The 17,475-nt window shown below is 47.4% G+C and overlaps 1 protein-coding gene and 1 pseudogene across 1 annotated transcript; both read left to right on the top strand.

Annotated features, from left to right (window-relative positions):
* Nucleotides 1–3,787: 3,787 nt before the first annotated feature.
* On the top strand, nucleotides 3,788–4,692 carry LOC121141092 (annotated as a pseudogene).
* Nucleotides 4,693–6,965: 2,273 nt separating this feature from the next.
* Nucleotides 6,966–7,386, top strand: LOC121141133 (60S ribosomal protein L31-like). Its single transcript, XM_040747985.1, has one exon. It carries the CDS (start codon nucleotides 6,969–6,971, stop codon nucleotides 7,344–7,346), a length of 378 nt encoding a protein of 125 aa, XP_040603919.1. The 5' UTR covers nucleotides 6,966–6,968; the 3' UTR covers nucleotides 7,347–7,386.
* Nucleotides 7,387–17,475: the final 10,089 nt, after the last annotated feature.

The raw sequence follows: 17,475 nt of genomic DNA, 5'->3' as shown, positions 1-17,475 counted from the left end.
GACAAGACCAGCTATTGTATTCAATCCCCAGGACCCACATAATGGAAAAAGAAAACTGACTCCTCTGTTTACCGACTAGTGCATACACAGTTTCCTCTTTAACTTTTTCTCTTTACCTCTCCCTTCTTCTCCTTTTTCTCTCCCTGCTTTCTGTCGCTCTTTCCCTCCCCTCCTGCTCTCCCTATCTCTCTCCCCTTTCTGGCTCCCTGCTCTCCTTGCCCTCCCCCCCCCCTCTTCCCAACCCTTACTTCCTTCTCTTTTCACTTTTTTGAATAGACAACATTCTTTTCCTTTCTGTCACGCACAGATAGAAGTGGTGCCCATCCCAACATACACACAAATCTCAGCACAGAAATGCAAAACTACAGAAAGAAAGCAGGGCAACATGAACTCTGCGAGAGCTTGTCTTCCAGCAAGGGGCTCCAGCGATACTGACAGGGCTGGAGTGTTGGTGAGAACAAGCAATGTTTTTAAACATCAGAGGGATGGGGTGTAACTCAGTAGTGGGGTGCTTGCCTAGCTTGCACAAGGCCTGGATTCAAACCCCAGCACCAAAATATTTTAAAAATTAAAAAGGAGACAGATGTGATGGCTCATCTGAGGATTTGGAAGCTGAGGCAGCAAAAGTTGTGAACAAGACATGTAAGACCTCTGGAATACAATTTAAAGATGAGAGTTACATTTTTTTTCTCTAGAAGAGGGTACAGATTAGAGCCCTATTGCTATAGTCTGAATGTGAGTGTCCCCAACAGGCTCACTGTTGGAGTACCTTGTCCCCAGATGTCCATGCTGTCGTGGAACCTTTGCATTACAGGGTCTAGCTGGCCGATGTGGACTAGGAGCAAATCTTGATTATTATTATAGCCCGGCCTTACTTTGACCCAAGCCTCCTGTTTCCTGATTCACCAAGATGTGAGCAGGCTACACCGCCAGCTTCTGCCATCACAGACAGAAGCTGATACTCCCAGCATATTGGTCGTCTGTCAGCATGGCCAGATAGTCCCTAAGACCATGACATTGTGTAAATCTTTTCTTCCATGACTTGTTTCTGTCACATCAATGAGAAGCAACTAATAGATACACAGTGAAGGGATCAAACAAATCCCAAATTGTACAAAAGACAGGACAAAGGGTATAGAAGGTGCTTAGAATCCCAAACAGACATGATCATAAAAGCACTTCCCATGCCATTCTAGAGCTAAAACACCAAAAGTATAGAACAAAGAAAGAATATTGAAAACTGTGACAGGAAGGCCAACAGCCTAGGGTACCAATGAGTTGGTCACATACCTGCCCAGCATGCATCAAACCTTGGGCTCAGTCCCCAGCATCACACAAAACTGACCATGGTGGCATATGTCTACAATCTTAGCACTTGGGAGGTGGCAGCAAGAAGATGTAAAGTTCAGGACCATCCTTGTTTCTATAACAAGTTCATAAGACCTTATAAAAATACTATATATGTATTATGTATGTGTGCATATCAACAAAAAAGACAAACTCACCAGGATAGCAGCAGATTTTCAACAGAAACTCTGAGAGCCAGGTGAGCATGGAATGGCATTATTCCAGCCCTGAAAGAGAATAAGCGTAATCTAGATTGCTATCTTAGCAGTTTCCCTCCAGAATAAAAACAGAAATAAAACCTCTCCAAGATAAGCACAGCCCAGAGAATCCATGACCACTAAGTCAACACTAGAGAAGATACTTAAAAACACTCTGTAGAGAAGAGACAGATAAGCATGGCCACAATAGCACAGGAAAAAATAAATCCCACCGAAAGATTAAATAAGCAAATGAAAATTAGGTAAGTATCATATATTAGGAGCACAAAACAAATCACAAGAACTAGCATGTAGTTTTCAATTATAACTCTGAATATAGATGCCCTTAATACTCCAAATAAAGGTCACAGACTAAGCCCAGCATCTTGATACATGCCTGTAATCTCAACACTTGGGAGACTGAGGCAGAAGTACTGTATATTCAAGGCCAGCCTTGGCTACACAGAGAAATTCTGTAAAAGAAAAAACATGGAGGCTGAAGAGATGACTCGGCAGTTTGAGCACTTTAGTGACTGAGCACAACTTAGGGGAGAAAGGGTTTATGGACTTGACACTCCCAGGTCACAGTCCGTCATGGGGGAAGTCAGGGCAAGAACCTGAAGCAGACCATCAAAGAAGACTGCTTGCTGGCTCACTTGTGGGCCGGCTTTCTTACACAGACTGATACCACCTGCTTAGGGTATGAGGCTGTCCACAGTGGGCTGGGTCCTCCCACATCAATTATCAATTAGACAATTTCCCATAGTCGTGCCCACAGGCCAACCGGATCTGGGCAATCCCTCAATTGAAACTCCCTCTCAGGTGACTCCAGGCTGTGTCCAGATGACAGTTCAAACTAACTGGGACACTTGCCCGTGCCACTGAGAGGCTGTGAACCAATCTGGTGTGAAAAAGTTGGGTCGTGTGGGACAGGACCTTGAAGAAGGTATCACGATACTGTCCCTTCCTGTGTGTGGAACACAAGCTCCAGGAGATACCCCAGAGACTGTGATGAGAAAGCTCTACAACGAAGATCTGCTATAGAACAATGGTCCAAATCGGGAGACACTGGAAGCCCCTTTAATGACTGCGTCAAAAACAAATAAAGCAAGCAGATTTCCTGGTGTATTTGAAATATTCAGAGACTGTCAGTTCCATCATGGAGCTTGGGAAATAATCTGTAATTGGTACATAGGAAGCAAAACAAATAAAAAGAGATGGAGCACTTATTAGCTTCTGAGAACATTAAAAATTCTAAGAGAAATACAATCCTAGCACTTACTGCAACATGTGCCTCACGGTGAAGAATGGCTACATGTACATAATAATGTAAACACTGAATATTGATTTGACTTGAATAAAGATTTAATGTGCTCCGGAGGATGGGGGGAGGTTGTCCTGGGGAGGCAGAGAGGCTGTCTCCCCTCCCACAAAGGGAAACCTCGAAAATGGATCCAATCTAAGAACTCTTAGAAGTCAGGAAATGGCTGTTAATTTAAGTTGTATAGAAATGTGGTGACAACGTAAACAGCAGAATAAAAATGTTTAAATATTGGAGCAGGTGCTTCTTGGAAGCGGGAAGCAGGTGCCAAGATGACGGGCACCGTCATCTTTTATTTTAAGTCCAGTGGTCATATTTAGATATTCATATACCTAGAGTCTGGATCATTAAAACGTAACAAACTAGAAAGTGGCAGATCTCACAGTATGTGAGATCTGTTTACATTTCCTGTCAGTTATGACTCAACTCAAAATCCAACACCTGACCTCAGGAGCTTAAAATCCAGCCAAAATCTGGCCACTTTTCCTGATGCTCTGTAGCATGGGGTACACAAACATTGCTGGACATGTTGCCTGTCATGTAGGCTGCAGAGCTAGGAGCCAGTTGTTTAGACAAATATATGACCACCACACACACAGAAATTGTATCAGTGCACACCACTGAGATAACCAGCAGGATTACTTCAAGCCTGCTGGTCATTAGGACCAACCTTCTCCCTCATAACCAGAAGATTGTAAAACCAGGAACTCAAACTATAGAACTTTGATTACTGATCAAAAAAATGAAGGAGTCTTATCCCACATGGGGACATGACATTCTCAACTGCCCAAAAGATGGTAAGGGTGCTAGAAGATGTAGACATAAAGCTGTCCCCTTTGAAGAGTTAATCCAGCTCTCTGCTCCTCCCTGTTCTAGAGACAGCCGAATCTCTTCATGTAGTGCCAGCCCTGTTCCTGAGACAATGATGAGGGTCCAAGTGAACGGATTTGGCCGTATTGGACACCTGGTTACCAGGGCTGCCGTCACTTCTGGCAAAGTAGACATTGTTGCCATCAATGACCCCTTCATTGACTTCAACTACATGGTCTACATGTGCCAGTATGACTCTACCATGGCAAGTTCAAAGACATAGTCAAGGCTGAGAATGGGACGCTTGTCATCAACGGGAAGGCCATCACCATCTTCCAGGAGCAAGATCCCACCAACACCAAATGGGGTGATGCTGGCACCGAGTATGTTGTAGAGTCTGCTGGCTCTTCACCACCATGGAGAAGGCTAGGGCCCACTTGAAGGGTGGGGTCAATAGGGTCATTATCTCTGCCCCTTCTGCTGATGCCCCCATGTTTGTGATGGGTGTGAACCATGACAAGTGCAACTCCCTCAAGATTGTCAGCAATATGTTCTGCACCACCAACTGCTTAGCCTTGCTGGCAAAGGTCATTCATGACATTGTGGAAGGACTCATAACCCACAGTCTATGCCATCACTGCCACCCAGAAGACTATGGATTGCCCCTCAGGAAGCTGTGGCATGATGGCTGTGGGGCTGCTCAGAACATCATCCCTGCATCCACTGGTGCTGCCAAGGCTGTGGGCAAGGTCAACCCAGAGCTGAACGGAAGCTCACTGACCTGGCCTTCCGAGTTCCTACCCCCAATGTGTCCGTTGTGGATCTGACATGCCACCTGGGGAAAGCTACCAAGTATGAAGACATCAAGAAGGTGGTAAAGCAGGTATCTGAGGGCCCACTGAAGGGCATCCTGGGCTACACCGAGGACCAGGTTGTCTCCTGTGACTTCAACCTTCCACCTTTGATGCTGGGGCTGGCATTGCTCTCAATGATAACTTCATAAAGCTTATTTCCTGATATGACAGTGAATCTGGCTACAGCAACAGGGTGGTGGATGTCATGGCCTACATGGCCTCCAAGGACTCGAGCAAGAGAGAGGCCCTGGTTGCTGAGCAGTCCCTGTCCAACAAGCCTGACATTGGTCATCTCCCTCACAGTTTCCATTCCAGACCCCCAGAATAAGGAAGGGCTTAAGGAGCCCTGTTCTCTTGAATATCATCATAAAGTTCACTGCACCCCCCCCAAAAAAAGAATTAACCCAAATGGGCCTGCCAACCACCTAGACAGGAAGCTGTCTGTTCCAGAAACTTTAAAATGTAAGAGAAAGGCTACCTAAAACTGTAGGTGGCCACAATGGTCTCTCTGGTCACCAGCCACTCTCTGCTCTTCAATATTCCCTCGGCCAGTTCATTGAGGGTGCCCACTTTGTAATGAACTCTATCTCCTACACTACACCCTGTGAATTCTTTTGACAGATCACAGGGACCAGAAAGGTGAGGACATCCCACAGCGAGATCCCAGTAACATCCAACCAAACAGAGAAAATTCTCCCTAGTCCCTGCTGAGTCTTTCTCCCTCTTCTCACCGCCCCCCTCACCCTTCTCTTTTGACACAGGGCCTCATGTAGCCCAGGATGGCCTCAAACTTGCTATGCACTCCAGAATGACCTTGTCTGGGATCCCCCTGCCCTACCTTATGAGTGCTGAAATTACAGGTGTGGTCCTGGTGTATGGGTGCTGGAAGCAGAACCCAGGACCTTGCATGCTCCTCAAGCATTCCACCAACTGAGTAACACCCCAGCCTCCTGACTCCACAGCACCTAACTCTTCCCAATTTGTTCAATTTCCAACTGAAAGAATTCAGCTTTTTAAAATTCTTTCATCTTTACAATTACTAGCATACATTATATAAATGTAAATGCTGCTACAGTTCAAAATAATAAGGTGTTGGCAGGAAAGTTATCTCCAAGCTGTATTGTTTGGTAAGCTACGCAAATTGCAAGTAATTATAAGCTATATTGGTTACTTTGCTATAGCTGTGATAACACACTGTGAACCGAGACAACCTACAGAAGGAAGGGTTTACTGGGGGCTTACAGTTTGAGGCAGCATGGCAACAGGAACAACTGAAGGCTCACATTTCAAAACTGAAAGCAGGAGACAGAGAGGACACACTGGAAATTGTGTTAGTCTTTTGAAACCTCAAAACCCACCCTGAGTGACATGCCTTCTCCAATAAGCCACATCTCCTAATCCTTCCCAGATAGTTCTACCAATTGGGGACCAAGTATTGAAACATATGAGCCTATGAGGGCCATTCTCATTCAAACTACACGTACTAGATTCTATGTTCAAACACCTTATACACACACACACACACACATTATAGACATACACACATTCAGTATGTAGCTGTAAAATTTGTACTGGTTACCTTTCCATTGCTGTGATAAACACAAAAGTGTCTTATGGAAAAAGGAGTTTATTTTATTTTGGTTTATGGTTCCAAAGGGATAAGAGTCCAGCATGGCTCTAAATTGAGGCAGCAAGCAGCAGGCATGGAGACTAGAGCAGGAAGCCGAGATCTAGCGTCCTTAGCAGAGAAGTGTTTCGAGTAGCAAGAACCTGAAGTCTCTAAGAACATCCAACCACAGGAGGGAAATAAATGGAAATCAAGTGGCTGATAAACTAGTCAGCAAGGCTTGCCATTTAGATCCCCTCAATGTGGGCTGCAGGCTAGTAAGGATCTAAATTCTCATTTCTGGTGGTCAACTTCCAGCAGAGAGCTTGTACTGGATCTGTTTCTTCTCCCTTATTGTGTGTGTGTGTGTGTGTGTGTGTGTGTGTGTGTGTGTGTGTGTGTGTGTGTTCAAGTGTGCGTGTGGGAGGCAATGATGCCTAGTGTGAGCTCACATAGCTGGGCTTAGAGTCTGGACAGGCTGACCCTGATCCTACATATTCCTGTGCTAGACTGTGAAGCAGAAGAATTTGCTCTCCACAAATGTGCCACTTTGGAAGACATGTTTTCAGCTAAAGGTCACTGGGAAGAGCTGTGGTAGAGAGAGCCCAATCAGTAAAGTGCTTGGCATGCAAGCACAAAGACCCAAGTTTGATCCCCCAGAACCCATATCAATACAAGCTGGACACGGCAGTACACAGTATGTAACTCCAGTGCTGGAGAGGCAGGCCAAGGTGGATCTCAGGGCCTCACTAGCCAGGCAGCCTAGTTTCCTTGGTAAATTACAGGTCAATAAGAGCCCCTTTATGGCTCCTTTCCAACTTAGGCCCGGCAGAATGGCTCCTGCAAAGAAGGGTGGCGAGAAGAAGAAGGGCCGTTCTGCCATCAACGAGGTGGTGACCCGGGAGTACACCATCAACATCCACAAGCGCATCCATGGCATGGGATTCAAGAAGCATGCTCCTCGGGCACTCAAAGAAATCCGGAAATTTGCCATGAAAGAGATGGGAACTCCAGATGTGCGCATTGATACCAGGCTCAATAAAGCAGTCTGGGCCAAAGGAATAAGGAATGTTCCATATCGTATCCGTGTACGATTGTCCAGAAAACGTAACGAGGATGAGGACTCACCAAACAAGTTGTACACATTGGTAACCTACGTGCCTGTTACCACATTCAAAAATCTACAGACAGTCAATGTGGATGAGAACTAACCTGCTGAATGTCAAATAAAGTTGGAGAACTGAAAAAAAAAAGAGCCCCTTTATGAAACAATAAAAAAAAAGTCAGAAGCTCAGTAGGTAAGGGTGCCTGCTGCCAAACGTCACATCCTGAGTTTGGTACTTGGAAGCTGCATGGTGTAGAGGCAGCACTGACTCTGACAGAGTCCTCTGACTTCCACACACATGCTGTGGCACGGATGTGGTAGCCTCCAAATAAGTAATTAAATAAGTGTAAAAATGATAACAAAGAGACAAGGCAGATGGTATCCTGAATTGTTCCCAAGGCTGACCTCTGGCTCCCACATGCACGCATGCACACACACATACACACATGCACGCACATATGTTAGGGAAGGTCAGCCTCGCTCTCAAGAGAAAGACCCAAGGTGAAGGGCATAGCACCCCCTCAAGTTGGGCTTCTAAACCTAGAGTGCTAGCATCATCCCTTCAAAGCCTTTTTTCTCACTCACTGGTTGGACAAAAAGAGTTGAAGTTAAACGGTCTCAGAAAAGCTCCTGGCTGCCATCCTGGTCTCACCTCCACATCCCATCAAGTCCTGAACCTTGGGTGCCCAACTGCCAAGTCCAGAGACTGCTGCCCCCAACCCTGACCCTTCCTGAGCCCACCTCTAGAGCCCCTGCCCCCTCTCGCTGTCATGTGAAGGCTCTGTAGCCTTCTGGGACCCACATACTGCCTCCCTTCCTCCCTCGGAACTGAGGTCAGGACTATTGCTCCCCAGTATGGCAGAATATAAGCCAACCATTTCAACAGCCGTGGCTTTCAGAAAAGTGCCTCCACCTTATCCCAGCCTGCCCCAGTTGCCTCAAAGCCTCTCCTAGTAAGTCCCTGTTGCTCAAAGCCTATGTCTGGGCTCTGGGCCAAGTGGCAGCTGCCACCCTCTATGGACAGATCCCCTGAGGCTGCCACCCACCTCGCTGGAAACCAGGCTCCCTGTCAGGACACCACATTTTAGAGGCCACAGGTGTCCATTCACCTTCCTCCCTCTCTTTAAACCACTCCACACAAAGCCGCTTTTATCTGGTTCAAAAACATGCCTTAAAAGCTTTAAAAGTCTTTGCAGTGGTTTCTCATGTTCTGGTCTCTTTCAGATGATAATAGTTTTAATTATAACAATCATTATAGCATAATACCTTCAATTTAGGCAATCAGCTCCATTCAGAGTATTCAGATAGAGGAGGCTGAGGGTGTGGAACTGAGGCTCACTCTGTATTGGTCCCAGAAAAGAAGCTCCCCGGCGTGGCAGGTGCCACCTGCTTCCTGGGGGCAGAAGACTACTCTGTGTAGAAGTGCCTGAACCACCCCCACCCCAAAAACAGACCTCCAGGGAAGCCCCGTGGGTTCCAAAACAGGAATCTCCAGGCCTCTGCAGAATAGCCCTGCAGGCCTCCCTGACACCCAGAGATTTTAAGTCCTAAGTCCTATCCCATCAGGCTCTGTGCTCATCTTACACTAGATGCTCGCACACACCATCTGCAGCTGGCCCAGCCATGCGCTCTGCCTACATGTGAGACACATCTGGGGCTGTGAGATGGCTCAGCAGATAAAGGTGCTTGCCTCCAGGCCTGGACACCTATATGGTAGAGGAACAAATCAACTCCTCCAACAAGGTGTCCTCCGACCTCCACTCACACACTATGGTAAGCATAGTCCCAATTGCAATAAATAAGTAAATGTAATTAAAGAAAGAACTGTCATACCAATCAGGCACCAGCTGACACTGATAACCATGTGTGGTCGTTGAATAAATAACGGCTCCCATAGCCAGGTAGTGGTGGTGCATGCTTTTAACCCCAGTACTTGGAAGGCAAGGGCAGGCTGATCTCTGAATTTGAGGCCAGCCTGATCTAGAGAGTAAGTTCCAGGATAGCCAGGGCTACACAGAGAAACTCTGTCTCAAAAAACAAAAAAGAAAAAGAAAAGAAAAAAAGACTGGCTCCTATAGGCTCATATATTTGAATGCTAGTCATCAGGGAGTGGCACTACTTGAGAAGGATTAAGAGGTGTGGCCTTGTTGGAGGATGTGCATCACTGGAGTGTGGGCTTTGGGGTTTCAGAAGCCCAAACCTAGCCGGGTGGTAGTGGCGCACGCCTTTAATCCCAGCACTCGGGAGGCAGAGGCAAGCAGATCTCTGTGAGTTCGAGGCTAGGCCGGACCAACAGCCTCCAAAATAATACAGAGAAACCCTGTCTCGTAAAACCAAAAAAAAGAAACAAAAACAAAAACAGAAGCCCAAGCCAAGCCCAATGTGTGTCTGTCTGTCTCTGTCTCTGTCTGTCTCTGTCTCTGTCTGTCTCTGTCTCTGTCTGTCTCTGTCTCTGTCTGTCTCTGTCTCTGTCTCTCTCTGTCTCTCTCTGTCTCTGTCTCTCTCTGTCTCTGTCTCTCTCTGTCTCTGTCTCTCTCTGTCTCTGTCTGTCTCTGTCTCTCTCTGTCTCTGTCTCTCTCTGTCTCTCTCTGTCTCTGTCTCTCTCTGTCTCTGTCTGTCTCTGTCTCTCTCTCTCTGTCTCTGTCTCTGTCTCTCTCTGTCTCTGTCTCTCTCTGTCTGTCTCTGTCTCTTTCTCTTCTTGCTGCCGATGGATCAGGACGTAGAACTCTTAGCTACTTCTCCAGCATCATGTCTGCCTGTGTGCCACTATACTCCCCACTATGGTGACAGTGGACTAAACCTCTGAAACTAAGCAGGCACCAGTTAAATGCTTTCATTTTTAAGAGTTGCCATAGTCATGGTGTCTATTCATAGCATCTATTCATAGCGATAGGACACTGACTAAAACACCAGGTTAGCAGGTTGACAGGTTGTCCCAAACAATCTGCTCATGTGCTTTTGGAATGTTTCTAGAAGTCCCAGTCAAATCAGTATAGTTGGTCACCTGATTTGCAGGACACAGACATTTAGCAGTGACCCAGACCTTACCTGATCAAACTAGAGGACTAGAGGGGAGTGACAGCCTATCAGATACTAATAGAGTTACCTTAGTGTTTTAAGGATGCCAAAACAAGTTGCCATAAATATGGTAACTTAGTAATGGGGTGATGGCTCAGCTGGTAACATACTTTCCTCATATGCACGGGGGCCTGAGCCCCCCAGTTCTCCAGAACCCACATGTTAAAAAGAAGTCATACATGTTGGTGCACATTTGTAATCCCAGTGCTGGAAAGACGGAGGTCAAGGAACCTCTGGACTTGCTAGCCAGCCAGTCTAGCCTACTTGGTGAGCTTCAAGCCAGAGAGACTGTCTCAAAAAACCAGCTGGACAGTGACTGAGGAATGATGACAGCTGAGGTTGTCTTCTGGCCTCCACGGGCACACAGCCCAATACATGCACACCACCACACATATACACAGGAAAAAACAGAAATGATTCCCTCACGTATTATGAAACCAGGAGTTCAAAATCAAGATTGGTTGGGATTTCCTGCAGTCTGTAGTAGAGCTAAGTCCCTCTCTTAGCTGAAGATGAGGGCCAGTCATCTGGGTGCTTTGGGTTTTTGGTCACATCACGCCAGTTTCTGTCTCCATCTTGGCATGATCACTATCCCTACTTCTCCCTGGTCTCTACCTTCATCTAAGACATTAGATATCTTACATTAGAAGTTATTTACTTTAGTGCTCAACTGCAAATCCAGGGAGGTTTTATCTCAAGATCCTTAACTAATTAATCCACAACAGATCCTGTTTTCAATCAGCTCACAGCCCAAAGTTCTCATTGTACGTAGACTTGGAGGAATACCACTTAACCTCTTACAGGAATGAACTCATAAGTGCCAGTTGGGGTGTCATGAAAATCTAATGATACTCCAAAGCTGGAGAGAATAGGAAAGCCTTATTCATCTATTCATTCATTCATCCATTCACTGCATAACTATTCACCTGCTTCACATCAGGCCCCCTTTACAGGAATCCCTCTGCTTGGTGAATGGGGTCAGGCATGAGGTTAGCTGAAAGAGGGGCTGAGCAACAGCTCCCTAAAAACAGGACATGAAGAACAACAGGTGGTGGTGGTGGCGGCCTCTCCAGCTGGACCTAATCAAGATCGGGTAAATCAAATATAAAGATGCTTGGTGATTGTTAACTGTAACTAGTTAGGCTTAACACCATCCAAGACTTCCTCCCCAGGGAAGTATTCGGTGTTACCCTTCACCCCGTGAACTTATCAACTTAAGCGGTACTTAAGTCATTAAACATATTTATACTAGTTTTCTGTTACTGTGACAAAATACCATAGCCAAAAGCAACTTAAAGAGAAATGCGTGTTTCACTGTTTCAGAGCGAGGGGTCATAATGGTTAGGGAAGCATGGCAATGGGGACAGGGAACAGACAGTTCGTCTCAACTGCACACAAAGCACAAAAAGAACTAGACGTCTCAAAACTCACCTCCAGTGACATACCTACTCCAGCAAGCTTCCACCTCCCAGGACAGCGCCACCAAGTGGGGACAAAGTATTCTAATCTGTGAGCCTACACGGACAGTTCTCATTCAAATCATCTTCCACCTTACACACGTACTTAGAGCAGACAGAAGTCTAGAGAAAAGCATACTCCTTCCGCAGGAGGCAGAGGCCAGAATTAGATAGTGACACCCTGCCTCAAAATTTGAAAAATTACACGTTGTATGTGCGTGTGGGAGGCACTCGAGCGTGACACTCAAGCAGAGGTCAGAGGACAACTTGTAGGGATGGTTCTCTCCCTCTATGATGAGGTCCCGGGGGTCAAGCTCAGGTCATCCAGGTTGGGGGAAGCACTGAGCCATTTTGCTGGCCCCAACTGCACTTTTTTACAAGTGGAATCTCACCCTCTCATCTCAACTAGACCCCCAAGGTATCCCCATTTTCTGTGAAAAAAAATGTGTTTCCAGTTCTCTGATCTCCACAGTCAGCGTCTTTCTCTCTGGGCATGCCAGGCCTTTTAACAGACTGCATTCTGGGTAAAATGGATTCCTGAGTAAAGCATGCCTGCTTTCCCAAGTGCCCACCACAGGGGAGCAGATAACAGAGAGAAGAAAGAGGAGCCCCATGCCTGTATCTCTTGCTTATAGCACAATTAAATACTCCCTCCCTCCCTAGCCTTCCACCCTTAAAGACAGAGTAGCCACCAACTGATGCCTTGTAACCACAGAGGAACCTTTCCTTCTTTGCCACCAACAGTTGCTCCCATACAAGGGGCAGGTGACCTCAGACTCATAAACCTTGTGTCATTACTAGCCAACAAGTTTCTTTCCCCGGGCTGTAATCTTTCCACTGGACACAGCTGGGCCACAGCTCCCTCCAAGACAAATGTACGAGTCAGGGTTAATGCATTCACCAATCACATGGTCTCAGAAGGAGTCTCACTCTCGGACTCGCAGCTCTGTCTGGCCTCTTCTGCATACCAGGCCCAGACCATTGCAGTAGGTCACGTGGCTTGGCTTTCCCATCCCCCTTCAATCTGAAAACTGACTCCTCCCAAGCCCACAGATAACCTGTTTCATACCCAGAGAGCACCTAACTTGGATGTTCTATACCAATTCCAAACACCGAGTCACCAAAACGGGCACAGGAGAGTGGCCTCATCCCCTTGAGGATAATCACTTGTGCAAAAACAAATCCACTTTTCTTCTCCTCTGTTTCCAACCCTGCAGAGCCTCCTGTGTCTTTAGACATAGTTCCTCAGCCCGAAGGGCCATATGAAACTGAAATGCACTCCAAGAAAACTGATATCTCCACAAAGAGTCCAAACCTGTTTCTCACTTTCTCATACTCTAACCTCTGCCCTCTGCCCTGCCCGAAATGTTCCCCCAGCACTCCAGGCCTGGGAAGGTCAGGATGTCCAGAGTAATCGGTTTACTGCTTTATTTGTTCAGTTTTCGTTCTGACTTTGCCTTTTCTAGCAAGGACCTGTGGCCCAGGCTGATCTGGTACTTACTATACAGCCCAGGCAGGCTTTAAAACGGAGGCAATCCTTCCCCCACCTCCCAAGTGCTGGGATTACAGGTGTGAGTCATTTATTTCTTAAGAGGCAATAAAGCTGGTTTTGGTGGTGTAAACGTATAATCTCAGCACATGGGGAGCGGAGGCAGGAGGATCTTGGCAAGCTCAAGGCCAAGCTAGTCCACATAGTGAGTTCTGGGTCTACACAGTGACTTTTTTGTTTCTTTTTTAAAGGGGAGACAATAGGGAGCTGGAGAGATGAATCAGCAGTTTCAAGCACTCACTACTCTTGCAGAGAACCAGGGTTCAATTTCCAGTACCCACAAGGTAGCTCACAACAGTCTGTGTTCCAGGAGATCTGATGAGCTCTTTCCGGTCTCTACAGGCACCAGACACACACACATAGTACATACGCATACGTGCCAAGAAAACACATGTGCACAGAAAATAAAAATAATTCTTCTAAAATAATTTGTAAAAGACGCCAATGATTGACAGCAGGAGCTTTGCAGCTAGATTTGGGTTCAAATCACAGGTTCCTGTCCAGTAGCTCTCTACCCGTGGGCGAGCCTGCTGTTCTATCTTGCTCCTCTGTCTCTATGATAAATACCTTGAGCAGAAGCAGCCTGGGCAAGAAAGGGTTATTTCAGGTTACATGTTCTACTCCATCATCAAGGGGATGCAGGGCAGAACCACAGAAGAATGCTGTTCACTGGGTCCCTCAGTCGGCTTTCTTATACAGTGCAGGACCACCTGCCCAGGGGAGGCACCACCCACGGTGGGCCAGACCCTCCCATGTCAACTATTAATCAAGAAAATGCCCCACAGACAACCCCACAGGCCAACCTGATGGAGGTAATTCCTCACTTGCTCCCTCTTCCAAGGTAACTCTAGTTTGTGTCAAATTGACACAAAGCAACCAGGAAGGACACCTGCCAACGTACAAGCAGACCCTCTCTGTGCCTTGGTTTCTTCATCTGTGAAAACAGCTGGAGGCAGAAAGGACAGCTCTGTCCACTCTAGATGACTTGAATCACACCAGGAGCATTGTACCTGAAATCACAGCACTCAGAAAGCTGAGGCAGGAGGATCACCAGAACAAGTTTCAGACCAGCCTGGGTTACAGAACAAAGCCCTATTTCTCAAGAAAGGAAGAAGAAAAAAACCTGAAAAGAATGGAGAAGGAAGAAATGAAGAGGGAACAAAGGATGGAAAAGAGGGAGGGGAGGTTGGCTTCGAGGCATTCTTTGGACAATCATTTTCTATTTCCCATCATGCTTTTCACTTGGCCTTCCCAGCTCTCCATGCAGTCGGTAAGTGACCATCTTCTATATGAGGGTTATTTGCTGATTGCTGAGGCGTAGGCCCCATGAGTGAGCACAACCCGATGCCTGGCATGGTGCCTGGCACACATGGGCACTCAATAATGAACACTTGTTGATTAAAAAGTAATGATCGCCTGCTCTTTATGGCTTTAAGGGTCATTGTCCTGGCGACAGGATGTGTAGGAGGTGGGCAGTGGGGACAGATTCGGCAGTAAATAGTTGAGACCCTGCCAAGGACAGGTGGTAGGGCAGCCTGGGAGCCTCCCAAACACAGCAATGATGACTCGAAGCTGGAAGCGCCTCGCCCCACCCAGCCACGGACAGGTTTCTGAAACTTCATTTGCTTGTGTTTCTTCACCTGTAAAATTCCAGCAGGACACCTTCAGTCTAGTTAAAGCAACACCCCCCAATGGGGAGCTCAAAGAAAGGCTGGACCCCTCTCTGGCGGCCCACAGAGGCTCCTGGCGGTACCTGGCATCTGCAGTGCCATCTGTAGCATATGTAAATCCCCACAATTAATATTCCCCAGAATCTTACTGCAGCCATTTTTCTTCAGGAATGTGTTTGGATGCAGAACTGGCAGCGTGTTCTAGAGACACATTTACATTTTCTTATCTCTAGGAGCTCAACTGCCGTAACTAATGCTAGATTAATACGTTGCTCATTGAACAACTACTTTAAGCAACATCACTTGCACAGTCTGGGGGTGAGGGGGAACAAGGCCAAGGCTGAGAAGGGCCAGGCAAGATAAGCAGGGCTAATGTCTATGCCTCCCTCAAGACTAATTTCTGTGTCTCCCTCAAGAGACTCGCTATATTGTTCTAGCTGAGCAATGAGTCTGAGCCAAAGGATTGATTTTCTAGGCCCTGTAAGCCTGGGTCTCACCAGGTCAAGTCCATGCAGGGTACCTGGAGGGAAATTCCTAATCCCCACCCTCAGCCGGAACCTGACCTACCCAGACTCTAAGCCACCTAGCTCCAAAATTGTGTGTGTGCCAACTTCTGGACAAGGTAAGTCTCCACACACAGCCTTAAGGGAGCAGAAATCAAGAGCCAGACAGGGAGGGGCCTGCTGAGGAGAAAAACTCCCAGCTTCCAGCAGCTGTCCACCACTGGCCATGCAGGTATCCGGTCTTCCACAATTGCCGGGCTCCTCAGGTTCTGGGAATAGTGCCACTGCCCATAGCAGGCACAGGGTGATAACTACCCAGAAATACCTGAAAACTGAATGCTCAGGGACATTTCTCCATCTTCCCGGAAGCAAGACAGACAGAGCACCCGGGGGTCACACTCAAGCCCTGGGAAGGGCAACCCCCCTCCACACTAGGTATTGTCTTGTGCTCCCTACACATAACTTGGAAATCAACCTCAAGTCTCCCCAAGACTTGAAAAACCCAGTCACTGAAATCCTCCTCCCTACCTGCACCATTAAAAGCCTCGTTTAACAAGATATGGTGACACACCTTTAATCCTAGCACTTGGGAAACAACAGGCAGGCAGATCTATGTGTGTTCACAGCCCACCTGGTCTCCACAGTGAGTTTCATGCCTCTGTCTCTGTCTCTGTCTCTGTCTCTCTGTGTCTCTGTCTCTGTCTCTGTCTCTCTCTCTCTCTCTCTCTCACACACACACACACACACACACACACACACACACACACACACACCCTCATTTACCAGGAAGGGACTGAGGGTCCTGGACAAGGTCTGAATTCTTCCTTGTGAAGGTGCCCACCCCAGCAATGCCTGCTGTTCAATGATGCATGGACAGTTCAGGGCAGCCCGACAACACTGGAACAGTCTCACCCCTCCTCCCCCTGCTTGGTGATCCTAGAAAAGCTCATCAGGGCCCAGGGCACCACTGCTGGCCAGATCCTCCTGCAATGCCTCAGCCAGGAACAGGGAGGTTAATAAAAACAGGAAGAGGAGCTCCCGAGGGACAGTTCTGTGCCGCCTCTGAAGTTTACAAAAGCATGGCTTCCGATGGCTCAAAGGCGCCTGTCGAGGCCAGGGTGAATTATTACGCTGCAGGTTAGCGGGACACTCTGTCTGCAGCGCCTTGGGAATTGGGTAATTGTATTTTATCTGTTTGCCAAGAGTTTTCAGTAAACTCTTTTAATGTACTTTAAACCTCAACAGCCCCAAATAGCAATGCGTGCCTTTCTAGCTTATGCACCGGGCACTGAATAAACACAGGGTGATATATGGGGCTGGCAAGAATGCTATTTATATATTTACACCCTCTCCCAAAACACACATTCATCTTAATGACACGACTTACCACATGCCCAAAAAAGGAGCCCTGTGAAGGTCATGGTCACAGATGCTTCTCCAAGATGGCTCCTCAGCTCTCAGAGAAGCCCCAAGGTGGCTCCTTTCCCCAGGCAACAGAGGAAATCAGACATCCTGCTCTTCCCGGGTGAGCCAGAACCTGGCCAGAAAACCATCTTGGACCTTACTCCCCCAGACACAGGGACCAGATACCATGTAGACCAAACACCATGCCATACCCCCACATGGACCTCAGCAACAGGACTCCCCACATCACATTGGACTCAATCGTCCCTCTAACCAGGACAAGAGGAGAACAATAGAGAGGAGGACAAGGCAGGGGAAGAAAGGGATGTGGGGCTGATGGAGGAGGAGGAAGGAGAACCCGAGGAGCAGACAGCATATGAAAAGGATGTGGAAAGCGGACAGGATAGAGCTGATGTGGCCTCCGTGCTGCCACCCCAACCCTTCAAACCAAGGGCCCCACCCAGTAAGGAAGCCAGAGACCTGATCTCAGGACCCATCCAGTGAGCAGAGGTAAGGAAGCCAGAGACCTGATCTCAGGACCCATCCAGCCATTTGTTGTTGAGAGGACTTGACG

The sequence above is a fragment of the Mesocricetus auratus genome, unplaced genomic scaffold, assembly GCF_017639785.1.
Source record: "Mesocricetus auratus isolate SY011 unplaced genomic scaffold, BCM_Maur_2.0 Super-Scaffold_100007, whole genome shotgun sequence".
NCBI lineage: Eukaryota > Metazoa > Chordata > Mammalia > Rodentia > Cricetidae > Mesocricetus > Mesocricetus auratus.
The sequence above is the reverse complement of the archived record's forward strand: the minus strand, read 5'-3'. Positions and strand labels throughout refer to the sequence as shown.